Consider the following 26,561-nt stretch of genomic DNA (forward strand, 5'->3'; position numbering starts at 1 on the left):
GGTCTGGCGGCCCTGCCTACTACTTGATTAGGCCACTCTGACAACCCAGCAGCCTGGTAAGGTCAAGCCCTACAGAGTGTCAGAGAGGTGGGATGATGATGTATCTCTCTGATGTCTCCGTTTTTACCCTCTTGACTTTGTTGTTTTTCTCTTTACTCTTTTTGCCCATCTGTTGGGGACGCGTCTCCCATCAGAGCTGGACATCGAGAATGTTAACCGTCTGTGTGCCTGCAACAGAGCATTGCTTTGTATCGTCTGCAAGTAACGAGTAACAAACCAAAAAGAGACTTGGTGGAGTCTCCGTCTGCTTCACCTACTACACCTGTTGGTTTGTCTGACACACATTAGTTATTGTAGCATTTTTCTCATATATTTCAGAGGCTAGTTTTACAAAAACAAAGTAGTCACTTAACTGTTGCTATGTGGTTAATGTCTTACTAGATGTCGCACATGTTTCGTGTGAAAATAGAGATATGATTTTTCACATATCTTGGACTTTTCTTTGCATATTGTCAAAAAATGTTTTAACAAAATGTTAAAATAACCTAAGTGCATTTTTTCTAACATGTGACATCCTTTGTATTAGTTTTATACCAGTGAAAACTTGGTCTACACATGGTAATGAACGGCTGTTTGGGATGCTGGCCCAGTGGTTGGGCTTGCACAGGTATTTTGTCTCTTTTCATTCACGTTATTTATTCACTGAATTAGAACCAGGCTGCGTTTTTAGAATTTAAACAATAGAATTATATGAATATATACATGTAGGTCTATAATTTAATGGTCAAGGACACAGTTCAAATCTCACTCACCTCCACACAGGAGACCAAATACTGCGTCACGTAGGCGTTAGTGTTGGATTGCTGCTTACCCCCAAATGACAGATGTGTAATCCACAATTGAAAAGGGATTTTTTTGATTTTCACAGGGTAGAGAATTATAATTTTGATTGTTATATTTATTTTTTTATTGAATAGACTGGATACTGAATACAGGGAGTGCAGAATTATTAGGCAAATGAGTATTTTGTCCACATCATCCTCTTCATGCATGTTGTCTTACTCCAAGCTGTATAGGCTCGAAAGCCTACTACCAATTAAGCATATTAGGTGATGTGCATCTCTGTAATGAGAAGGGGTGTGGTCTAATGACATCAACACCCTATATCAGGTGTGCATAATTATTAGGCAACTTCCTTTCCTTTGGCAAAATGGGTCAAAAGAAGGACTTGACAGGCTCAGAAAAGTCAAAAATAGTGAGATATCTTGCAGAGGGATGCAGCAGTCTTAAAATTGCAAAGCTTCTGAAGCGTGATCATCGAACAATCAAGCGTTTCATTCAAAATAGTCAACAGGGTCGCAAGAAGCGTGTGGAAAAACCAAGGCGCAAAATAACTGCCCATGAACTGAGAAAAGTCAAGCGTGCAGCTGCCAAGATGCCACTTGCCACCAGTTTGGCCATATTTCAGAGCTGCAACATCACTGGAGTGCCCAAAAGCACAAGGTGTGCAATACTCAGAGACATGGCCAAGGTAAGAAAGGCTGAAAGACGACCACCACTGAACAAGACACACAAGCTGAAACGTCAAGACTGGTCCAAGAAATATCTCAAGACTGATTTTTCTAAGGTTTTATGGACTGATGAAATGAGAGTGAGTCTTGATGGGCCAGATGGATGGGCCCGTGGCTGGATTGGTAAAGGGCAGAGAGCTCCAGTCCGACTCAGACGCCAGCAAGGTGGAGGTGGAGTACTGGTTTGGGCTGGTATCATCAAAGATGAGCTTGTGGGGCCTTTTCGGGTTGAGGATGGAGTCAAGCTCAACTCCCAGTCCTACTGCCAGTTTCTGGAAGACACCTTCTTCAAGCAGTGGTACAGGAAGAAGTCTGCATCCTTCAAGAAAAACATGATTTTCATGCAGGACAATGCTCCATCACACGCGCCCAAGTACTCCACAGCGTGGCTGGCAAGAAAGGGTATAAAAGAAGAAAAACCAATGACATGGCCTCCTTGTTCACCTGATCTGAACCCCATTGAGAACCTGTGGTCCATCATCAAATGTGAGATTTACAAGGAGGGAAAACAGTACACCTCTCTGAACAGTGTCTGGGAGGCTGTGGTTGCTGCTGCACGCAATGTTGATGGTGAACAGATCAAAACACTGACAGAATCCATGGATGGCAGGCTTTTGAGTGTCCTTGCAAAGAAAGGTGGCTATATTGGTCGCTGATTTGTTTTTGTTTTGTTTTTGAATGTCAGAAATGTATATTTGTGAATGTGGAGATGTTATATTGGTTTCACTGGTAAAAATAAATAATTGAAATGGGTATATATTTGTTTTTTGTTACGTTGCCTAATAATTATGCACAGTAATAGTCACCTGCACACACAGATATCCCCCTAAAATAGCTCAAACTAAAAACAAACTAAAAACTACTTCCAAAAACATTCAGCTTTGATATTAATGAGTTTTTTGGGTTCATTGAGAACATGGTTGTTGTTCAATAATAAAATTATTCCTCAAAAATACAACTTGCCTAATAATTCTGCACTCCCTGTAGACTCTTTGCCCGTCTTTTAATGCCATGTTTGGAGCTAGGTGTGTGGTTATATTTTATCCATTATGCCATGCACAGGCTTAGTAGTTTACATGCCCACAGGATGCTCACACAGTGTATTTATGAACTTACATGAACTGCATTTTATCCCAAAAACAAAGAGGTGCTCTTTTCTCCCGGGTGACTGCAATCGGTTTGTAGGTGACAACAGCTGCTGTGATCCAGATGTTTTGCCCCAAGCCATTCATCCTACACGCTGCTTCTTCTGTAGGAGCGTCTCTTCCTGTTAGAATGTAAGCGGGCGTTTCACCTGCTAATTTTGCTGATGGCGCTAGTTGAGCAAGTGGTCGGGGGATTGGCTATTCTCAGTGTGACCTCAGCAATAGTTTCCATCACGTCTGAAAGCAAATGGGTGTAAATCACTAAATGAGAGTGCAAACTGCATCTTAACATATCCACACACCTCAGATATTCATTGAGTAAGGATACAAAAGGATGCCGCTCTGCCAGATTTCTCTCGTTTCCCCTCTTGGTTTTGGTTTGCGCCTTTGCGTCAGCGTCTCCATATGAACAGTGAGAGAGGGTAGAAGTTTGTGCTGTGTGTGTGTGTAGCAGCGGGTGTATATGTGGGGAGCTGTGCATGGGGGTGTGTGTCTGTGCTCAGGTGGCAGATACCCTCGGTAAATCATTTCAAATCCATTTATTCAGAAGCCTGTGTGCAGACGACACCTGCACAACGCTGCCAAAGAAGTGCCACAATGTCAGCCACTCCGTTTGCAGCTCTGACCCCACCGGCTGGCGTGTGCGTGAATGTGCACGTGTTTGTGTGTATGCATGCTATGTGCTGTGTCTAGTAGTATTCAGTGTTTGTCTATTTATGTTAGGTAGGTGACTCTGTCAAATGTGTCTTATTCTAAGAGAGAGAGAGAAAGGAAAAGCAGCAGGGGAAGACTTTCTGAGTGGCTGTGTTATTGCTGTGTTGCTTTCAATGACTGCCGCCTTATATCTAGCATCAATCCCGAGGATAAGTAGTTAATTTAATTACTTTAATGAACAAACTGATGCTAAAAAGGAGGAAGCTTTGGTTCCTAAATAGCAAATTAATTTTTAAAAAACGCCAGAGATCAAATTAATGTTATTTTTAGCTCGGATTTATACATTTATTTTTTTTTTGATATGACAGCTGTCTTAATCTGTGTTCAAAATGAGTTCGTTTGCGTGTGTCGTTTGCACGCTGACAGTCAGTTGTGACAGTTGTAAAGTGTTCTTGAAAAAGCGCCCGACGTGGACACTCAAGGCAGCCAGACGAAAGATTTGCGGGCTGTGATGTCTGTGTGTCAAATTACTTATCTCGCTAAGCATATGCTGGCACTTCAGAATCATATACTTCAAACCGGGATCCTTCAAAAGCATCAAAACGGACTGTCTTATTCAACACATCAGTCATGTAGCCAACAGCAAAATGAGCGAGATGTCATTTGCACTCGACAAAAAAAAAGAAAAAGAAAGCTTCCGGAGACATTTTAAAGATGCTCTCGATGACTGTTTCAATTTGGAAAGAGCGTTAATGATATCGTCTCAGCTGCCTTTTGTGCTTTTTTTTTTTTTTCTGAAGATACAAGTCCACGACAAAGACTACTTAGATGTGCACTTCAGCTAAAGCTTTGCCAATTATTAATCTGAGTCCGGAAGACAATTAGTAAATCACTGCAGCACCCATTATCCAGCTGTTGCCCTAGATTTCAGGATTTTGTTGGGTTTTTTTGAAGAGTGAGGCAATCTCAGGGTCAATTTAGCCTGCCGCTAATGACAAAACACGAAATAATGATCCGTGCTTTCAAACTTTGCACGCGCTTTGTGCCAATAACAAAGCCGTCTTTTGTTTTGAAAGTCTGAAATGAAATTATACAAACAATAATGACCTCCTGCTGGATTAAACAAAAGAAAAACAACAAAAATGTCTTTGCCGAATGCTACTGTAGCGATCCCCCTCCTTACACCTCAGCTCACACAGCGCAGCGGTCCTTGAGCTCGGTGCAAATATCCCACTTGGTTTGTAGTGTTCCAAGTGTTGCGGAGGGCTAAACTATTTCATACTGCGTTAATTGGCCAGTGTCATTCCTGACGTTTGAATAAACAGAAAAAAAGAGGGAAAGCTGAGACAAATGGTGGCTAATTAAAGTGGTGTGTGTGTGTGTGTGTGTGTGAGAGAGAGAGTGTGTTACAGAGTGAGAAACCAGCTGACAAAAAAAAAGGAGTGACGAAACACCCCGCCTGACAAAAGCAACTACTTTTTTTGTGATGGAAACTTAAGATGAATAGGGTAAAAAAAAGAAATCATTCTGCTTTCTTTGAAATCTTCAGCCTCTCTAATTGGGTTTTATTTAACGCTGACTGAGGGAGAAAGGAAAGTAATGATTTGCCACGTATTAAGAACAGGCGATTTTTAAGCCTTTGGCTGAAAGTATTTTTGAGAATTGTCATTAAATAAAACAAAAAAAAAACGTGTATAGTGGAGCCATCTCTCTTCTCCTGACCCTCACCGCTGCAAGCAATCTGATAAAACTCCCAGGAAAACTAATCTTAAAGAAGAGAGAAGAAAAATAAAGAGAAAGTAGGAAGTAGGTAGAGAAATGTTTGAACTCCCACCCACAGGGGACTCTTGTTTTCAGAGGTAGTGGGTTGGTCCGCCACATCATCCCCTGGGGGAATTATCCTCCTCACCATTTCTCTGCTACTCTACAGTAGCCTCACCTTATGTTACAGTCCCTCTCTATCTCTCTTTGTCGGTGTGTCTGAAAGACTCACGTGTGTGGGTGCGCACACATATACAAACCCTGAAACACTCGCCCAGCCCCCCCATCTCGCTTTTCTCACATTTGACCACTTGTCAGGCGATGTTTATGGGCCATTGTTTGCAGTGCTGATGATCATTGTCACCGGTTGATTCCATTACACGTAGCCTTCTGATGGATGGGGCCTACCCTGGCGTCCACTGATACGGGTGTCCTTGACCACCGGGGCAGACGCAATGAAGAAAGTAGACATAGAAGAGGAGACTTGATCCTTTATTTTATTTTTTATTCACTAGGAAGTGCATCACATGATCTGATTTTATGAGTGATTTCCAGGTGGGAGAAAACAATCCTATAAACCTGTTTTATTAAATGATTTCAAAAACTGTGGGCAAAACACAAAACGTGACAAAGTTCAACGCTTTATGGCTGATTGGTAAACATCCCAAAGAGGAAATGGTTGAAAACACACAGAAAATACAGAACAAATCACACATCAAAGCATTTTCTGATCTGATGACAGCCCATTTCCTTTGGCAGTGCAGTAGCTGAGGTTTGGTTTACAGTTTGTACACAAAAACAACCTGGAATTCAGGGTTTGGGTAAAAAAAAAAAATAGAAGTGAGCATGTAGTGAAAAGGGAAAAGCGCTGTTTTGGATTAGCATGAGTACTTCAGTAAGCATTCACAGACATTGCTATTTTAATCAGAAACACAAATGCTAATGGTGGCGAGCAAAGCCTTTGATTGTATTTGCAGTTTTTACAGTTTTAGGAAAAGATGGTGAAACGGATTGCCGCACACCTTTCCAACAGCATAAACCAGGTCTGTCTGACAGAAAGCCTTAAAGGCAACTCTTACTTATACATGTCACAAACAGCAAATGAGATATCTCCTGTTAAAGTTTCTGCTTTGCTCAGATAAGGAATATATTATTATATAATTACATACTGCCTGCATGAAGTGCCAGTGACAGCACGTACGACGTCACACCACACGGGCACATGTGAAACAGTATACAGTATACTCCAGCACACAATGAGTCAAAGCCCCAGCCAGTGAAGATCTTAGAACAGCGGTGCCCAACCCCCGGGCCACGGACCGGTACCGATCTGTGAGTCGTTTGGTACCGGGCCGCGAGAGTTGAGGCTCGGATGTGAAATTTATGGTTTTCAGCGTTTTTATCAGTTTTTATCTTTATTATTTTATAATTTTTATTGTTAACTCAGTTTCCCTGGGTCTTTTCCTGTGTGTTATGAATAAATCTTCTTTTTTTCGGTACCGGTACTGGTTTTATTTTGTTGTATTTATCTGCAACACCTTAAATGCTGGTCCGTGAAAATATTGTCGGACATAAACCAGTCTGTGGCGCAAAAAAGGTTGGGGACCGCTGTCTTAGAAATATCAAATTTGACCAAAAAAAGATATTTGTAAATGCAAACAAAGTTTTTTATATATTAATTTCTCAAAATGTTTGTTTTAAGTGAAAAAAGTACCACCATGGCATCTCTGTTTGGGGCTTTCTGCTTGAGTGGAAGACGCATGAACTGCATGGACATGAACAGCATTAAGGTTTTGCATGCAGAAAAATTGTATTAGATTATTTAATTGTATAAAAGACACATTGTATTTGTTTTCTTGGTGTGCATTTGTGGCATTTATATTTTTTTAGGGTTAAATGCACATTAAAGAGCTGGGTGTGCTTAATGATACCCACCTGATTGTGCCTACAGTAGCTGCAGTTTTAAACATGCAGTATATTTACACATATATCAGTGACTAATGCACGGTCACTGTACATCACTGCAGAACAGTATGGCTAGTCTGTGAATTGTCAGATTGCTAAGCTCAAGAAGCAAAACGTTGGCTCTTTCCTCAAGAATCCTTGCATCGCTTTAAACAAACTGCTTTCCTTGACTTAATAAAGACTTAAACTGACATGAGTGATGGAAGAGATTGACGTGTAATCGAGCTCTCTTAATTGAGTTTGATGCTCCCTGATTATGACTTTAATTCATATAATTAAAAAAAAGTTCACATGGTAGTTGTAGTAATTTGTGTTGCTTTACTCTGGTCTTAATTACATTATCAAAGTGAGTGTAAACAAACTGTCTGTGGTCTGGCCTCTTGCGGTGCTCGAGTGTCACAAAATTATTAGAAAATTTCTCCGCCACCTCGCTGAATTAGCGCTCGCAACTCACCGAAACCGATGAGCCAGAAGCGACGCGATGGCTCAGGAGCCACACATCACCGGCTGACGACTGCAATCACTGAGGGGAGAAGACGGGCTCGGATTTAACCAGGCTGCCGCCAGGATGTAGTGTCAGTGAGGGATTGGCCATGAAGGAGTGTTGATAGCTAAAACATTTACCGTGAATCCAGCTATAGTCATTTTTCACACGGGCGAGGCATCATTGATCAGGACGATATCTCGCGCAGGGGAAAGTGTAGTTAAAGGCACATGTTTAACAAGCTTCGCCGGCATTTTCCAAAAACGGTCACAGAAAGACTTTCCATTAATATTCCGTGCAAAGACAGAGCCCCTTTCCATTTCTCAGATCTGTCTTTTGTCAGAGCGCTTTTCTTATAAAACACCTTCCTCGTATCGGACGACGTTATCCTGCGAGATTCTGCTCTTTGATGTAGAAATTAGCTCCGCTTTGAGTCCTAATGATTCTTATCTTTTACTATCATCCTGCCCGTGTCCCTTTAAGACAATGCAACTGTGCAGTAAGAAGGAAAGCCCAAGCCTCCAATAACACTACCACTAATGGAATTGCAATATGCAAAGCTATGCTAATTTTATGCATACTGTCAACCTACATAGTGGCCGTTCTTCATCCGTTTCAAAAGATGCGACTGCAATTAGACGACAGCTGATTGAAATCATTTGCCTTACTTTTGAGAGCTGACAGTGTGTTGTACAATTCACTGACAGTATGTTTTCACTGCACGCACAGATTAACTGCTAATATTGACCCTGACGCAAACCAACGGGTTGTACATTTCAAACGAGATGCTCGCTATCGTGCCGGTTTGCGTGCGGTGTGTCATTTACGTAGTCCCTGATTACCTGATGATTTATGCTTTAAATAAGGCTCGGGGAGCTTTCAAAGACACACGCGTACCATACCTTTACAGTGACTTAACGTGTCTGAGACAGAGGAATTGAAATGATAGTTTAAGGGCTGCAGGGAAAAGAGAAGACTTATCAGTTAAGACTTGCTTTGTATGTAGGATATTTTTTCCCCTTCTCTCCTTGGAAGGCAGGGTGCAGTTGATGAATTCTTAAGCAGATCTTGCTGATAATTGTATTTCATAACTGTCATGCGGAGAGGGACTGTCCGCTGAGAAGCTATTTGTGTCACTGCATCTCTCTCTCGCTCTGTCTCTCCCCCTCTCTCTCTCTGCAGCCTCTTCAATAAAACTCAAATCACGACAGAGATTGTTAAGTCTACCTCCAAGATTATTAAATCCAAATGGAGAATTTATGGGTGACACTTCATAACAATTAATCTGAGATGCTTGATTAATAAAGTTCGCCCACCCCACCCCCCTCTCATTCTCTTCTTCTTCTACTTCTTCTTCCTCCTCGCCCTCCCCATCACTAAAGTTGTCCCGTTTGAGTGGGATGGAGGAGGAGGGGAAGAGACGTACGGGTGGCAGGATGGTTGTCACGGACGACATGAGTGTCATTCTTTTTGATTAATGGAGCATTGTGACCCCGCCCCTAACCCCCCACCACCACCAACACACACACACCTCTTTCCCGAGCATGCCCACTCTCACCTCTGCTAGGGCCCCCCACACATCCACCTTCAATAACAGGTAAAAATAGATGTGGGCCAAGTTATGCTCTCCATTTACTCCTTTGCTAGACATGATTTGATGGTGAGGGGGGGGCAGAGATGGGAAGGACAGAAAGAGAGACAAAAACTACACAAAGGGCAGGAAGATGGAAAGAAGAATGGAAGTGAAAAGAACAGAAAATATTTAAAAAAGACAAACCTGTTTAAAAAAAATCTTAGAGAAGGGGTAAAATGGTTAATAAATAAGGCTAAAAAGGGGAAAAAGCAACAGAGGAGACAGAAAGACAGGATTTTTTGGAGAATGTCACCTACCTAACCTTGTCACCATGTTAAGTCAGCTGTGATTAATTAGTTGAATGAGACTGAGCAATTAGGTCAGGAGTTTGGGTGTGTATGAGTATGCGTGTGTGTGTGTGTTCATGCATAACTTTTATTTATTTATTTATATCAAGACCATTTTATTGCCAAACGACAGAATCTGGGAACAGAAACACTTTTTCTCCTTTATTTGCCTCCCTGACAGCCTGTTTCCACTGCTCACATGCTCCGCTTGAATCGCAGACACGTTTAAGTAGCGAAAGCCGATGTACAATTTCAGGCACTTTCAAAAACACAACGTAGATATTTTTGCATTAATAATCTTTGAGATTTGTTCGTCTCCACGTGCAGGTTTGCCAAGGTTTCGGATTTTGCTGTAGATTTATTTACAGCTGGTGCTTTGTTTGCGATACATAAAACCGAGGCGAAAATCTGGATGCGCAAAGGTTCTGTGGCGTATTACGGCTAAACTGCGGCCCTAGATTCGTTTAAACGAATGTGAGGATAAGAAAACCCTGGGACAAATCCTTGAACCAGTAAAGGCTTACAAAAGATCATATTTAACAATGATGGCTATATATTTTCCTTTTTGCAATTAAAGAGTCCCTCTGTGTAATTTAATGCTTCTTTTCAAGTGTCGGCTCCCCTGAGACTTGGCCTGTAGCTATGCCATCGCTCTTGGTGATTATCATTAATGAATGTCGGCGAGGACCATCCCTCAATGTGACTAGGGAGGAAACACAAGCCCTAATTAAAGGTTCCTATTCATAAATATATGCCTCAAACTACACAGATCGACCGGCGCTATGCACACAAGTCATGTTAATGTCAGAAAAGCACCTTTTTAAGAGCATTTTCTCCCTTAATGTACGATACACCAGCTGCGGTGACAGATTTTAGCAGCCGAAAGCCCCGCAGCGAGGGATGTGTGCAATATGAGATTCGCAGATTTAAATTCAAGAGTAAAAGGAAAAGATTAGGACGCCCTAATTTGACACACGAGAGGACCTGATGACAAAAAGGCTCGATTTCTATCTATCTATAGTCTTACTGCCCGAGTTAGCATTAAGATGTAGTTCTTGCAGACTGTTGTAGGTTTTAACGGACGCGGTTGAAAGGAGCTGATTGTGCTCAGAAGTCAAAATATAAAAAATTCATCAAATAAAATGTTATACAGGTTTACATGACGTCACTGGAGATGAAAGTAATCCCGACTGCTTGTGTACTCTCACTGAAAATCATTTTAAATTGCTCTAAATGTGGACTGACGACTGCTCTCGTAAACCCAATTGGTTGCATTGTCACACCAGTTTCCCAGACAAAGCTACTGGTAATTGTTATGTGAAGAAGATAATGTTAACACTGAGGATAATATTCCACATTCTGTCTGAATGTTCTCCCCCCCCTCCCTCACTGACATTCGAAAACTCTTGTCGGAAAAAGAGCTGGGAGAGACAAACATTTGGCTGCTTCTCTTTCCTCCTTAATGGCTGAAAAATGCTAATTGGCGCGCACGTGTCAAGGAAAACAAAAGGCAAGGGAGGAGGAGAGGGAAGGAATGTGCGTGTCAGAGATGCTGGTATTTTGAAACGTGAAATATGTCACTTTATTCAGCCAAGTTGGGAAGGATTTTTACCAAGGTTGTTTGAGGAAGCGGGAAATCTCGTCGTTTACACTGTTTGCCTGAGTAAAGTTTGACCCGTGGTGGTGTGTAGCGTTTAAATAGTTTTCTTTTGGGGGGGGGGGATTTACCACATTGCATCCTGATGCTCTGCATTTACTTTGCTCATACTTTGTTTCCGCCACAGCTAATGTAAACAAGCTGAAGCGGCTCAGTTCAGGTTCTGCGTGCTGTAAAATAACACCTCGAATCCCTCCGAGACTCCAATCCTTTAATAAACTTGCATCTGTCACCGCTGCACCGCACTTCATCACGTTCTTCGTCCAAACTGACAGAATCAAAAAAAAGCCCAGGTGGGGATTACAAACCTTTAATTGCATTGTCAAAACTACAGCAACACATTTTTTTTAAAGTCTACACTTTAAACAAGTCATGGAAAAAGTAAATCTCTATATCAAAAATATCAAAAAACCCCTCTCCTTCACTCGATACTCACACTTGGCATTTTAATTATGCAGTCTTATCTGATAGATGTGGAGATATATCTCGTGTCAAAGTTAGAGCCTGTTCTTTATTAATTTTTTATTATATATTCTTATATTCGGGCTGTCAATGATTGTCGGGAATCTGATAGGACCCTTCATTGATTGAAGATTATTCAAGATTATGAGGAGAGGTATTATCATAAGCCGTGAGCTTTCATCGTTCTAAATCTTAACTTATTTGAACGATTCTAAAAGCAAAGATTACACCCTATTTCAGTCCACTATATAAATGCGTTTATGAGTCCAGCAGTGTGCCCTGCAGACGGTAACAACACCCCCAACAGCAAATCTGCGGTGCACTTATCATACTTGTATGCCAGCAGAGCCCAAACCTTTTGACATCAGAGGTTTTTGGCTGCAAAAAGCTTGAACGGTTAGCCAAAGGCCAAAAATATGCAACGCCACATTAATTATTTATAAATATTAAGAGGAAGGCATTAAATTCATGCTTTATTCCAGCAGGATTTTTTTCCCAATAATCTTCGCCATTTGCGTGATTACATAAAATAAACCCTTAAACTGAAATGATAAGCATAGATTTTTCAGAATAAAAGCACAAAAGAAAGCCTAAGGGTAACAAATATGTTTCTAAAATGTGAATGAAACAATCCTGCAGATTATATTAGTCTCAAAACCTTTTTAGTATTTATAATTTATCCGCTAATATATACATTTATAGTTCTGGTGTGTTAACTATCATTTAGCTTATGGTTGGTGTGGTTTATTGTGTAATTCATCAAATGGGGAAAAAATTACAACAATTCCTTCTTAACGTATTAAAGACATTTACAGGTTTTTTTATGTCTCAGATATATAAAAGTTATACATTTTGTATAAAAGTTTCCAATTTAAAACAAAAATCAAACAAACTGTAAATTAAAGTGGCAGAATTTACAGAACGTCACAGTTTGCGTAGCCTCAGCACACACTGACACTGCCCATCCTCCCCAAAGTAAAATGTAAACAAACCATGTGTGGCCTAAACACACATCTTTATTTATTTATTTTATTTATATTTTTTTTCCCCCCGAACAATCCTCTCTAAGATGCTGACTACGATGACGAAGATGATAACAAATGGAGAGTTGAAATAGTACTGAAGGAAAAGATAACAGAGGAAGAAACTAAAAAAGGAGACTCAGTAGGATTTTAAATTGGATAAGTGGAAGACAATGGATGGATGAATGGATGCTTAATGTGTTGTGTGTTTGAGTGCCAAGTACGAGGGTACTGTGCACAAATTTGATCAAAATGTGAAAGCACGAACCTCGAGGCATAAGTGGATTTATTCACTTTTTTAACAACTTTAGATTCTACAAAGATTTGTTAGACGGCGTACAAAACTAGGTCTAAATAGTAACAGAGCCCTGCTGTTGAGCTCTGTTATCATTAGTATAAACTGAATTTAAAAATGATCATTACACTGCATGGAAACAGTAAACAAATAAACGAATAATTTCCTACTTTTTTCCTCAGTGTTCTTTATGTATACGTCAGTCCGGCGTATAATTCACAGATTACTTATGACTGCAGCTAGAGCAACAACACAGTCGTTATTAAAAGTAACAGCATTTGCTCGGCAAAATAATTACGTTTGGCATTATTTGGTCATCTGAGAATATCAGTGTTTTCAGAGTGCCTCACCTGATTTGACAACCCGCAGGACTTGTTTGCATTGTGATCCGCTAGACTGTATAAACAGCTTTGCTTTGCATCATCATGTCAGACCTAGAAAGAGGAAAAGGAAGGAGACAAAAGGAAGCAAAAACTATAACGTATGTAGATATACGCAGAGGCTGCATGGATGTTCTCGCCCGCTCTGAGAGGCTATCTCCATGCAGAAAACGCGTGACATGTCATCATGCTGTCAGTGAGCTGTAGTTAAGTGGAGGAAGGTGCTTTGTGTGTACAAGTTGGGGGTGGGAGGCGGGAAACAACTGTTTCTGTGTTTGGCAATTCTCGTTCGCACACATGGACACGAGTGGCTGAATCACAGTTAGAGGATCTACTATAGCGAGCAGTTTGGATCACAATCTCCAAATCGCAAGACAGCGACTTTCACTTGTACACCTAACACCCTATACGTGCTAGGTGAGAGGTTACACAGAGAGGGGCATTTATTAAAATGTGTGTGTGTGTGTGTGTGTGTGTGTTTCAACAGGCTGTTGAAATTCAGCTCCGAGGTCACTAACGTGTACGCGTCCTCTAACAAGATGAAGGAATAAGAGAAAAAGATGGGAAACAACACTGCAGCGTCTCAGTGCACATGCAGGGATGTTTTAAGTGCTGAGATGGCTCTCTGCCCTTTTCCCTGAACCACATCTCCCCACCCCGGCCTCAGATCAGCTTTTGCACGGCCGTCTCCTCTAAGCCTTTTGCTGCCCCTCTGCAAAATTCTTGCAGATGCAAAAGATCAACAGTTAATGTCAATTAATCTATTTTTTTTAAACAACTGTTACATTCTTTCTATTTCATATTTCATCATTATTGACTCAATTCAGATTAGATTTCTGTGACCTCTTTGTAGCATTTTAAAGTTCAGCATATATCTGAAAGTGTAAAACTAATCAAACTTTTTTTTTTCATTATATTGGTATTGATGCTTATTACTGTTCTTCAGCATTGAATTAGTTTGTGGTGGTGGCTGTGCAGTTACAGCCAAACGTTTATTTTCTGGTTCTATATTACTGCATTAATACCTTCGTCACAAAACACAGCAATGCAGCATATACATATATAAGAATAAGCAAAGGTAAGATGTTTACTAGTTAGTTAATGGCAGCAATCAGAATTATTATAAGGAGGATAACATATACTACATAACAGTAGATATTAAATCATTACATTTGTTTTCCAGTAAATGTGTGTTCACGTTCAAAAATGTAGGAAATGAAACCTACCAATCAGTCTAAATAAACAGAAATATGTGTGTGTGTGTATTTATATTCCACAGCTGTGTTAGCTTTATATGAAAAGCATCATAAGATGGAGAGACGCAGCTCTCCTGTCTGTCCGCAGACTCTGAGATGGAAATATTAGTGACGTAAGTCTGCTCCATCAATCAGCAGCCAGGCAGGGACAGACAGATGTTGGGGCGGTACTTGGTATTTCTTTTACCATATAATAAGCCACCTCAGACGTGTTCCCTGCGCAGATTAGGAGTTCTGCAGACAGATAGGAGGCTTGCTCCAAAATAAACTCGTCAGTCGAGAAGCAGAAAACTTCTCTGCTGTTCGTGATGCATACCTACCTACCTACTACCCGGTCACTGTGAAAACGCCAAATTACCTGAAGGATAAATTAGGAAACTCACCCGGAATTAGTCAAAGCAGGAGTGGAACGGCTGGGAGATTTGTTTTGGGGTTTTTTTTTTTAATCCAGTTTCTTCCTTGATCCGGTCCAAACCTTTACAGCCTGAACTGAAGCCGGTGTAGGATGAATAATAAGTCCGACGCCTGGCTGCAGACGGAGCGCACACAGGCTGTGCCAGATTTCATGGCATCCAAGTTATGCTGTGATTATCACCGCACCCTCTATCGGGCTCAGTGTAAAGCAAATTTCAGACTTTTCCTCCTCTCCTTCACCGTGCTCCTCGGCGCTTGCCGCATCAGGCGGCTGTACCATGATGCCTCATTAGAAATAACACTAGCCGAGATTGTGTGCTCTTTATAAACACTTTATGGTGGATAATAGTTAGGATGGAGTGTAGGCTATTAATGGAGCCTCTTGCGGATTCAGAGCCCCTCCCCTTCACCAGAAGCCCCACTTTAAAAAGGTGTAACGAATCGATCTTCAGCCTCCTTTGTCCCCCTAAAGAGGTCACCAAAAATATCCACATTTTGTGGTTTTTGTTTTTCCAAAACTTTGAGACCAAACACCCACTGACAAAGGAAATGCTGCAGCAGCATCTTATCTAGCTGAAAACTCAAGTGCAAACATTATTTTTTCCTTTTCTCCAAGTAAAACGTTGAAAGAAATTTATATTCTTATACATTATTAGAAAAAAACTACAGACTCCAAGCTGCTTGTAGTTCAATTATTGTGTGTTTGATGCTTGAAGTTGCAAATCTAACAGTTAGCCTGGCCTGTATGAGCCGTTCTCCTGGCAAATATCTTCTTTATTATGTAGGATCAATAACATCTGCCTGGTGCTTAAAAAATAATCAACAAATTTATTTTCTGTAGATAAAAGATGTGCCCCGAGTCCTCATTTAACTTAAAACTTTATTTGGCTGTAAGATTGTGTAGCAGTGACTGTTACATCAAATATCTCTCTCACACAAACACACACACACACACAAACACACTTTTCATACTTTTCCAGGCACCTCTCATTTCTATTGTCTGGAAACAAGGTTGCACATCGCCTCCTCGTGTGTCCAGGAACAGGACGCACCTTTCTTGGGGACAGCGGGGCGTTGAAATGAAAGCCGTCCCAGTGAACAATTAACAGCCGCAGATTGACAGGTGGGCTCTGACTGTCAGGGTGACGCTTGTGGAGGGGTGGAGTATAGGAGAGGCCGGAAAGGCAGCTGGATGTGTCTGTCTATCAGTGGGAGCTGTCGGAACGCACCACGCATCACCAATGTGCGCACATTTCACTGCGGAGAAATATCCGGGGACGCTCCTCCTTGCGCTTTTAAAATAAATAATAACAATAAATAAAAATCAGGGAATAATAACAGCTGAGACCCGGAATCTGCTCGCTTTTTTCCCTCTTTCTATCTTTTTTTTTTTCTGTGATGACTTTGTGACAAATTCGTCAAGTGTCCGTGTTGACAGTCGGGCGGTAAGCGTATGTGAGTAGCCTGTTTCTTTATCCAGTGGGTGCTTTCAGGGAGATGGGATGTGAGTTGATTGCTGCGGGGTTTCCACACGCTCACACTTGACTGATTGACATACACCCAGCCCGCCTAACGTGTCACTCTTTCCTCTCCTTTTTTCTCCCCTCCTGATTTCCTCCTGTAGCTGGAGGAGACCGGAGCTGTGGCACCTGGACGGAGGGAGAGATCGCAGTTTTGGACTCATCTTCACCGCGGAGTGTGAGTTAATACGCACGAGCAGGATCTCCGTTTTCTTCACTCTTGCTGTTTACGGGGGGATGAAATTGTCCAGCCAGCGGGGCGAACGTATTTTTGATGGAAACGAGGCGACGGGCTTCAGGCAGCTCTCCCATATAATCCCTGCCCGACAGACTGAGATCCGCACGGAGCTTTCTGCTAGTTTTCAGCACGCCAGCCTGCGATGAGTTCTTCTGGCAGAAGTTAAAGGACGAGCCCCCATTTTTTCCTTTTGATTTTCTTTCTTTTTTCTTTTTTCTGCTCTAAACGATCCGCATCGTTTTCCTCGCCGGACAGCCCGATAATAACAACGATCAAAATAAATCTCAGAAACATTTCTTCAGCATCATCCCCAGCCGAAGAGCCCGATGAACCGCTGCTGGCTCTGATTTCGTCGCCTTGCGCCGGTTTCCTCTCCAGCTCGTCCGCTATTTTGATCTCTGCATGAAAAGTCCAGCGGAAAGTCTCGCAGCAGCATGCCGAGGAGAAAGCAGCAAGCACCGCGGCGGTCAGCAGGTAAGCCCCGGCTCTGCAACCGAACACTCCCACCCCCCACATCAGAAAGGCTCCAGCACGCACACTTCGCTCCCTCCCCGGGTAGGATAAAGCCAGGGATCAGCACAGATGTGTGTACCCCGGACAAGTTCACGCATAGCTCCAAAGGCCTGATGCAGGACACGATATAAGCGCTCAAAGACCAGACGTCTGTGGCTTATCGGTGAATTGTAGCTCAGAGTGAAGCAAAACAAATGTGAAGTTTAATCTGCGCAGTTTTCAACACCCAAATAACCCGAAATAAAGTTTATTTAAATAACCTAGAGCGTAATCTCCGATCTCTATTGGGAACGGTAGCGTGTCCTTAGTTTAAGCAGCCATTATTCAGTGCCAACTTTTCCCGTTAGAAGCAAATGCGCTGAGCTGCACTTTAGTTTCAAGCTTTAAATCTGATCCTCCACTAGGTTGCCAGCATCCAAGTTCTCCAAACAAAAGCTCATCTTATCTCATTTTTACAGGCTTACGTGCTTGATGCGTTAGTGTCAGAAAAAAAAACAAGAAAGAAAAGAAAAAGAAAGAAAGAAGGGGGAAAAGGGAAAGTAGCGTATTTTCAGCTTGTGTTCCGCTCTGGGATTGCCATCCTTGATTTGATGCTTGATTGATCGCCTGTCATGCGACTGCCTTTGATCTATTCATTCCTGATAAACATCAGTAAATCATTCACCATAGAGACACGCATGCGCCCGGCAGCTGGACTCCCTCAAAGGATAACTTTTTGGCCCCCGCAGAGGAGCAAAGAAAAGACAAATTGAAAGAAAAGTTCTCAAGCGGGATAAATACTTTGCGTTTAATACCCCAAGGGGGAGGGAACAAGGGAGGAGGGGTGCTGGGGCGTAGCAAGATCACAGGGTGAACTCTTATGGTCACTTCAGACCTGACCTCTGTGTTCATCCTGCAGAAACAGGAAATGCTGTTTAACTTGAGTGCATCTGATATTAAGCATGGATAGAAAAGTGAGGAGAAGTTGTTCTGGAAGTCATTAGAAGAATCTGATTGATTCAGTGTGGTATAAAAATGCAAGTTTAGTATAATCAAACTAACAACTGCTAATTAACTTTTCCAGTTTTGGCGAGGCTGTTTATTAGCTTCCTAAATATGAGATGGAAAACTGTAATCGCACACTATAAACATAGCTTAATGTGATTCAGAGGAAGGTGTAGCATGAAGTGCCAAAAGTCCTGTTTTCATTCGAGAAAAGGGAAAGATCAGTGAAGTAAATTCCACTTTAACAGCCTGACTTTTGACAGTCCGGCCTACATGTTGTCATTAAGCTGACCAGACGTGAGCTGCTCTGCGAGAGAGTCGCATGTTTGCCTGATTCCATTTGATGTCCCTGCGAGAGACGGCTGTGATTGACATGCATTTCCAAATGACGGGGGAAAGAGGAGCCTTTGAAGTTCATGCAGTAATGACCAAAGCCGAATAAAACAGCTGTAGAATGTTAAGCAGGCGGTGGAAATGTGAGGTTAAGCAGACTTAATCAAGGTTGTGACGGGAAGACTTTGAACTCGGTGGGGCTGTAATTTCTAATTGACGCGAGGCTTTAGTGATGATAGAGAGAAATGTGTTTGAAGAACAAGCCTGCATGGTGAAAATGAATAGTGGCGGTTTATATACCTCTGCCACAGCTTTGCTAGCAAAAACCCCCCATAGGAGAGCAGAAAACATGGGGTTTAGTTTCTCTTGGGTTTTTTTATGTTTTGTTTTTTCCAGACTCTTCTGGTCATTTGGCTGAGCTCTGAAGTGGCCCCATTCCTGCTCAGCTTTTGAATATTGATTTGATTGTCTGCTTTTCTGACAGACACATACATCACAGGCAGTAATGGTCAATCCCAACTTGGCAGGCTTTGTCTCGACATTATTTCCAGTACTTGACATACGGTCAATCCAAAAACTTTTAACACCTCCGCTGATGTGTGTGTGCCTGCGTGAGACAGTTTCCTCAGTAAAACGGTGTACACACCTATAAACACAGGCTATTTTTATAATGCATTACCAGATATTTCCACAACCCAGATTTGTCACTTTGGAGTTGCACTGAAACAAAATGTTGCATATGCTCCTCAGAGAGAGAGAGAGCGGGAGAGAGGGTTTCAATAGCTCTTTGTATGCCATTTCAAATGGGCTCTGTTTCATCAGTCACAGTGATGATTTTAGACCCTGTAATGGCGCTGTACCCTATCTAGTTTATGACCAGTGACAATACATCAGTGTTCTTTCATTTGGAACCGCATTACTGCATCTGTTAGTTTTGGCAGTTGAGTTCAGTGCAGAGCAATTTGAGCAGTAGAGACTTTTGCTGCAGTCATTTGTCGTCATTTTCATTCGTTCTTTTTTTTCCTTTTCTTTTTTCTGTCTTCCTTCACCAAAGTGCAGCTATGTACATGCATTCCTGGAGTAATTAATGGAAGCTAAACAATGCAGCGATGTGAAGTAACAATAATCAAGGATGAGAATAAACAAGAGTGGTGAGAGATTGATTTGTAAAAATAAACCACACTAAAAGAGCAACCTGTGTGGGTTTTTTTTATCTTTATAGGAACAGTTTGCTGACTTTGCCCATGCTAGCTTAAGGTAAAACAGCTGCAAAGAGTGCATGTATTGCCATTGTGCCAGTGTTGCTTTAATTTAAGTGCAATTAAAGTCGGGCCTGAAACCATTAGCCGACAATTTAAACGTCACCAGCGAGTTTAGTTGCTTATCAAACAAGAAAAATATCCGACACTGACCGGATCTTGACTTTTGTTTATCACAGTAAATCCAACATCTTTGGGTTTTGCCTCGAAACAACAAGCAGTTTGTGGCGTTTGGTCGCATTTTTTTTGTATTTTTGGACATTTTGCGGATTAACCGATGAGTCGAGATGGTTAGCTACACCATAAAAGGTTTAAAAGCACACAATCAATGCAACAGACTCTGATATTAACTTAAGCTCGTGCCACTTTTTAAAGAAAAGGACCTCTTAGACTGTTCAGTAGCAAGGTTGTGTTCAAAAATGACAGCACGTTCTATATACTAGACAAAGATAACCAGTGTTTAGTTTAATTAGCAGATAGGCGATACTTTATATAACATTTACAGAGAAGCCATAACTCCGGATTTGCCTCGATGCAGAGGTCACAGGTTTGATTGCTGCTTGAAAATTAATGGTATAGCCGCATGCCTCATCCTGCTTTTAGTTTGCCAGCCGCGATATCTTAAATCAAACACTGTCACTCTAAGTAATGAATCTGTCAACTAATCATTCAACACGTGAGCGTGATTACACTGTGACACCGCGTTAAATGTATTCCTCGGGATTTAAAAAGGTCTAGCTTCAAAAAAAGAAAAAAAATAAGGACGAAAGGATCGTCTTGATTACGTACCCCGCATCACGCTCACTTTTACTGGCTGAAGTAAAAGAGAAAGAGGAAGAGGGAGCACACTGTGAAGTGACCAATCCACTGTGAGCTGAGCAGGATGCAGCTCCATAAATGTCTATATACTCACGCGTGCCCTGTTTTCAGTTCCTGTTCGCTGTTAAAAGCCCAAGTTTCGAAATATTTGATCCTGATCCTGATCCTGATCTCCTCTGACAGCCGAGCGATCAGTTCCCGTGCTGACAGAATTAGTGCAGGTCACGATGAGAGAGAAAGATGCTGCTACGCTGTTAAACATGGCTGCGTGGCCCTTTCAGAAGACAGTAATTGGTTTTCCTTTCCTGCTCTCCTGATAAATTTGTAAGGTAACTGAGTAGGTTTGACTGTGTAGCTAATTAGAAGTTTAGCACTCTAAACATAAATCACTCCGGTTATAATCACAGACTGTGGATGCTGTTCTTTTGTTTTCTTTTTTTAAATATGCATCATTCGACATGCGCTGTAAACTAACTTCACTGCTGCATTTTAATGATTTCTTTGTAGCTTAGCTCAACACGTTTAATTAAAGCACCGTGCAGCATTCGGCTGCACCGAAGCCACAACAAGCCAGGATGCACACACATTGCCTAGCCCTGTGAGCGTCTTCACTGACATCAGCGGCTGCCTTCTTCTCTCCTAAATAGATTGCCCTATGCTGCCACTATCTCTGCCTCAAAAGGAGTCTCTTAATTATGACTCGGGGGGGGGGTGGGGCTTCCCTTCTCCTTGACGGCATCGTTAGCTGTGGTCCCTAATTATCCAGGTAGCTGACAGATCAGTGACAGGTCCACCGATTACTGCTGACAAATTCAGCAAGGTGTCAAGTCTGCAAGCTGCCTTGATAAAAATCAACTCAGTCTCACCCGCTTCTCATGTGCCCACCTCAGTTGTTCAAGTGTAAACTCAACAACAGCTGAGGTGGCTCCGAGTTTGCCTGCAGCGTCACGTGACAAATCAAAAAGGCGCCGGTGACAAAGAAGCCGTTGCTCTGATCGTGGGTAACTCGACTCAAGTAGCCATGTGGTAGGCGTTAGAGGCCTTTTAATAGTTTAATGAGAATGCGGCTTTCCGCGAGTGTGAGAAGATTTTCTTAATGCTCTGCCTTTCCCTCTGATCCTTCTGCTAACAGCTTTTTGGTTTGTTTGACAGAGCAGGAACAAAGTTCCTAGCCGAGCAGGGTTAATACATTTTGTTGTTGCTACTTGGCATTGTATTCCTCTGCAGGAATTTAGCTCACGGCGTCTGTCAGCTGAGAAACAAGCACCAAATGATGACTATTAGAACCTTATGTTAGTTTTATCGGGATGCTTCCTTTAATGGATTTAATGACATTTGTCAGGGTTTGAAGCAGTGCTGAGAGGGGAAAAAACATATGTGGAGTGAAAAGTGTGTTTCTTGCTGTGAATGTGCAATCTGAATCACTGGGTAAGATGAGGAGTTTGCTCAGCCCTGTGTGTGTGTGTGTGTGTGTGTGTGTGTGAAATATTCAGATCCTGTGATAATGCAGTGTAGGTAAAGTGTCATTAACAGGTGACATTGACTGAAGGAGTCGGTGGATATATTTGCTATCCCGCACTCTAGTTTCATTTGCATGTGGTGTCAGACTCAGTAGGCCTTCAGGAAATCAAAGACACACACTAATACGCACACTCACACAACTCCGCTCTCTGTCCTCATCTTCGTGGAGGTTAAGTGACAAATGAAGATCGATGACTGCTCTTATGGAAAAGAGGGTTGAATTGAAAATATGTGGGAATTAGACTCGCCAACCGAGTGAAGACGTAAAGGCATTCAGAGCCGCGGGCGCGAGGTAAAACTATCCCCGAGCTTAATGAGGTTCAGAGGAAGCAGGAAAACCTGGGTTCTCGCTCAAGCGCAAACACGAGGAGCCGTGACAAAGAAATAAAAGGAAAACAAGGTCGTCTTTACAAGAATGAAACCCCCTCTGCCTCGCCGAAATACATCCTGAGCTTTTTTTGTTGTTTCGGCGCCTGTTTTGGATTCGTAAAGATACCTTGGCTACGATTCAAAACAGCTGCAAAACAAAAAGCCACAATTTACAGTGGGGATGTAAAACATTAGGAAGAGGAATAACAAGAATGAAACCGTTCACATGACTGGACCCGAGGGGGTTTTAGGGCACCGGTTGCTAATTATTGTGAAGCATACATATGAAGAAGCGTTTTCCTGCTAACTGAGAAAAAAGGAAAAAAGCTGAGTGAATGGACAAGCAGAGATAACGTCTGTGTACATCCTCAGAAGCAACCAGTGAATCCAGAAACAGCTGATGCAAGATGGGAGTCCTAGAGGCACAAATCAAACATATGACTTTCACACAAGAGAATAGGTGTGACTGTTAATATTTTTGTTCCTTTGGTTGTTGGGTTTAGGTTTAGGAAATCAAACCTATCCAGATTAATCTAGCCTTTTACCAAGTTAACCCAAGATTCTCTGTCTTGTTTATCAGGGTGTCATTCCCATCCCGTCTATGATTGGCTGCTAAATATTACACTGATGACACCGCCATCTTTCTGTTAAGTTCAGAGACTTCACAGCTGCTGATTCAAACCATCGGAAGAAATCTCCAGGCCGTTCAAAACCTCTGCTTCGCTGTGACAATCAGGATTTATGGACAGAGCTGCCACTTACTTGAATTGCTCTTATTGCCCACTATTTTCTCTCCGCTGTTACTAATTTTCTCTCAGAAAATAGTCAGTATAATTTCAAGATTCCATCTTCTGGTACATATATTCAATCAGCAATGCAGAACATTCAGTGAACTCTCGTGTATCAGAAAGAAAACCCACCACCAGCGACTGAAAACAACTTTTTTTGTTATTTGAACAAAAAAAAGGCATTTTTTGAAATTAAAATCATTCCCTAATTTATTCATTTGACACAATCGGTTCTTTCATTTGCACATTTTCTTTAAGAAACTAGGAGTTCCAGTTAATAAATGTAGCTGAGGCCAACTGAAAATAACTACAGCCTCTTTAGCAAAGCACTGAAGAACTGGTGGGTTGTCAAACCCCCAGAGAGAGGCCAGCTGCACTTACTTTGTTCTACACAAACGCTAAACTCAGTTGTACTCTGTCACTACCGCCGATAACGCTGATAATTAAAGAAGCAGGCAAAAAGAATTATTAGGCTGAGCGTAGACGAAGCAAAATGGATGCGAAACAAAAAAACTGAAAGAAAAATGGCCAGTCGTGACTAAATACAGGACGATGGGAGGTCCAGGATACACTCAGAGGTCAGTGTGTACTCTGGGGAGCACCTGTCTGCCTCCACTATAGTATACACATTGTGATTTGTGTGCTTTGTGTGTCTGTTTCCTCATATTTTCTAGCTCACAGCAGAGCTGCTTTAGCATGATCGCATGTTGCATCAGTGATTGATTGATGATGCTTGCTGGAACACTGGAGTGACGAGGCTTTATAGATCTGATCTGTCTTTTGCATTTTGCGACAGCGATCTTGGAAATTGCTTTGCAACAACGTTTTCCTTTAATCTCTACTTGATATACTGGAAATTGCCACGACGGCGGTGCCCGTTGCTGTAATTAGGCGATCACGCGAGAGATAAAACTGAAGATACATGGCCGCAGTGAAAACTATTCTTAGTACTGAGTCAGCTGTGGTAAGAGTGAAAAACTGATGTGATCCAGAGATCTTATAAGAGAATGTGACAATAGCACAGTAAAAGGTGTTTTGGGGGTAAATTTGTCAGATTTGCCTGGTGATTCTATGCAGGCAGTTTTATGTCTCTGTAACCACTAAAATGAAACGTAATGCTTCAAAATAACTGTCCTGAAGAGTTTCAATATGGCTGCCAAGGCTAGCTTCTATAAGGGCTTTGTCTGTGTTTAGGTGAGAGAGTGACCACCGGACGGCTGTGCTGTGTGGCCTTGAAGTAGAGTTGCTTCTGTTAACCAGCCTTGAACATCTGGGTTTAAGAGGGGCGGGTGGGAGAGGGGAAGAAGACAACAGAGGGTCTGAAGAAAAGGTATTAAAAGTGACAGATGAACAAGACTTGGGGAGATGCTCTCCTGCAGCAGCAGCTGTGACTGCTGCCATCGCTCTGACAGGTGTCAATTAAGAATTACTGCAGAGGCCCTGTAGTCATTTTTTTTCCTGCCCGGCCGTCCGTCTGTGCGCCTTTTTGAGAAATAGCGCTTTACCCTTGTCACTGCGTTAGCGCTTAGCCACGGTCGCCCCAGAAAATGAGTGCATCGGCTGGCACTCTAATCAATACCCAGTGTATTAGCAATTATTTTGCCCATTGATTTATGTTGGGGCAGCGACTCCCAATGTGTTGTTATTAGCTGCTGATTATATGTGCCTGCGCTATACTGCAAGACATGCACGTCAGCACATGCACATACCCTCTGCTGCTTTTAGGCAGATGCATTTTAACCTTAGAGGCAAGTACGCGTTTAAGAATAAAAGAGACAAACGAATGCTTTTAATCCTTTAAGTATTTCAAGATATTTACCAGACTGATATAACTGTGCTTGCCTTGCATTCTTATGGATGGGCAATAGGCAAGGTTTTGGTTTTGGCTTATGGCTGATAGAGCGATGACACCATCGGCACTTTGGTTTGTTGATGTCTTTCACTGCATATGAAACAACTTGGGGGGTGAAAAAAGGCTCGACTGTGCAGCTAAAACAGGAAAAAGAGTCTCTTTTGGAGGTGAAAAGGGACAGGGACAATAAGCAGAAGCTAAAAAACACCAAAAAGACTGAACCTCAGAGGGACATTTACTCACTAAAGAGAGGTTTAAAAGCAACATTCAGTTGGAATTAAAAACATTATTAAATAACAAAATATATCAATTTATTAGCGTAATGCATGTGGCAGTCCTGCCTTTGCAACAGTTGCATAAAGTTGCCTGCATGGCTGGTTTTTTTCCATCATTCGAGCTCAGTTTGGAAAGAAAGCACATGAATAAAACCTTACTGCAAAAGTAATTCACTGTTCTTTTCATAAATGACTTTCTCTCTGGTGTAGCTTTTTTTTTGGCTAAAAGTATTTCAAGAGTCCTAATATGAGAATGATAGAAAACTGCTTTGTTCTCAGATACCCCAGGGTGTAGTAAAAATACTAAACATATCCTGCTCCAGCACAGTGGGAGCACTTGTGCCTCCTCTCTTTGATATATCACTGTAAAGTAAATACATTGTGGTATTTACAGACATTTGAAGCCAACAAAATAATAATAGTGAGTTATATTTCCATCTTGCTGTTTAACTTTGCCACACAGCAGTGAGCTGCTGTTTCAGAGGGTGCTGTTAGCAGCGGCTATATTAGTTTCAAGGTGTTAGCCATTCTAGGAAAGGCAAAGAAAACTCCATGTGAGCAACAAAAATGCAACCACAGCTGCAAAGCATAGTTGAATCAGTTCTTCAAAGCGAACAATAAAGGCCGGCAGAAGATTGGTCAGGAGTGGGAGCATAATCAGACCCCCCTGTAAAAATCACTACATCAAATAAACATATGCGCACAAGCTTGTGGTTAGGTCTCTCGTTTCCTCTGTCAGGTAGAGTAAAGCTGGCAGGACCCAGTGCTGTATATCACCAGAAGACAGGTTACTTGTTTTTATAGCAGTTGATAAACGCTGGCCTCAGCATGTCCAAGCAGCAGCCAGTGCAAGTGGACAAAAGTCAGGGGGTGGAAATTTCTATCCCCCCAAGGAGAGTTTATGTAACTGATAACGTGGGTTGAGAAGCAATGAATATGATTTTTTGGACACTAGTTTACTGCAGATAAGCCATCTGGGTAAGGATACAGTTAACAGATGACACTTTGTCCTTGAGAGCGGGCGCTGGGGAAGGTCACGCCGCAGCCTTGTGTGGTGTCACTGCCATCCCTCTTTCCTCCCCTTTACCTCTTCATCTTTATCTC

The 26,561-nt window shown here is 41.9% G+C and overlaps 1 protein-coding gene and 1 long non-coding RNA gene across 7 annotated transcripts in view; one reads left to right on the top strand and one right to left on the bottom strand.

Annotated features, from left to right (window-relative positions):
• LOC100691448 (teashirt homolog 1) overlaps window positions 1-26,561 on the top strand; it is a 171,802-nt gene that overhangs the window by 124,814 nt on the left and 20,427 nt on the right. For 4 of the 6 annotated variants that reach the window (XM_025902152.1, XM_025902149.1, XM_025902150.1 and 1 more), the window contains one exon: window positions 16,611-17,218. In XM_025902152.1, coding sequence (XP_025757937.1) covers window positions 17,179-17,218 — 40 coding nt within the window. In that variant the 5' untranslated portion in view covers window positions 16,611-17,178. Of the gene's footprint in view, window positions 1-15,743; window positions 16,442-16,610; window positions 17,219-26,561 lie in introns of those variants that run through there. The other 2 variants (XM_005478452.4, XM_025902153.1) reach the window with 2 other exon arrangements.
• LOC112843467 (uncharacterized) lies at window positions 6,641-15,387 on the bottom strand. The gene is made up of 3 exons (XR_003215820.1): window positions 14,956-15,387; window positions 13,287-13,370; window positions 6,641-11,425 (listed from the first exon to the last, which is right to left on the bottom strand). It is a non-coding gene; the product is annotated as an uncharacterized LOC112843467 (long non-coding RNA).

This window comes from Oreochromis niloticus, linkage group LG22 (genome assembly GCF_001858045.2).
Source record: "Oreochromis niloticus isolate F11D_XX linkage group LG22, O_niloticus_UMD_NMBU, whole genome shotgun sequence".
NCBI classification, from domain to species: domain Eukaryota; kingdom Metazoa; phylum Chordata; class Actinopteri; order Cichliformes; family Cichlidae; genus Oreochromis; species Oreochromis niloticus.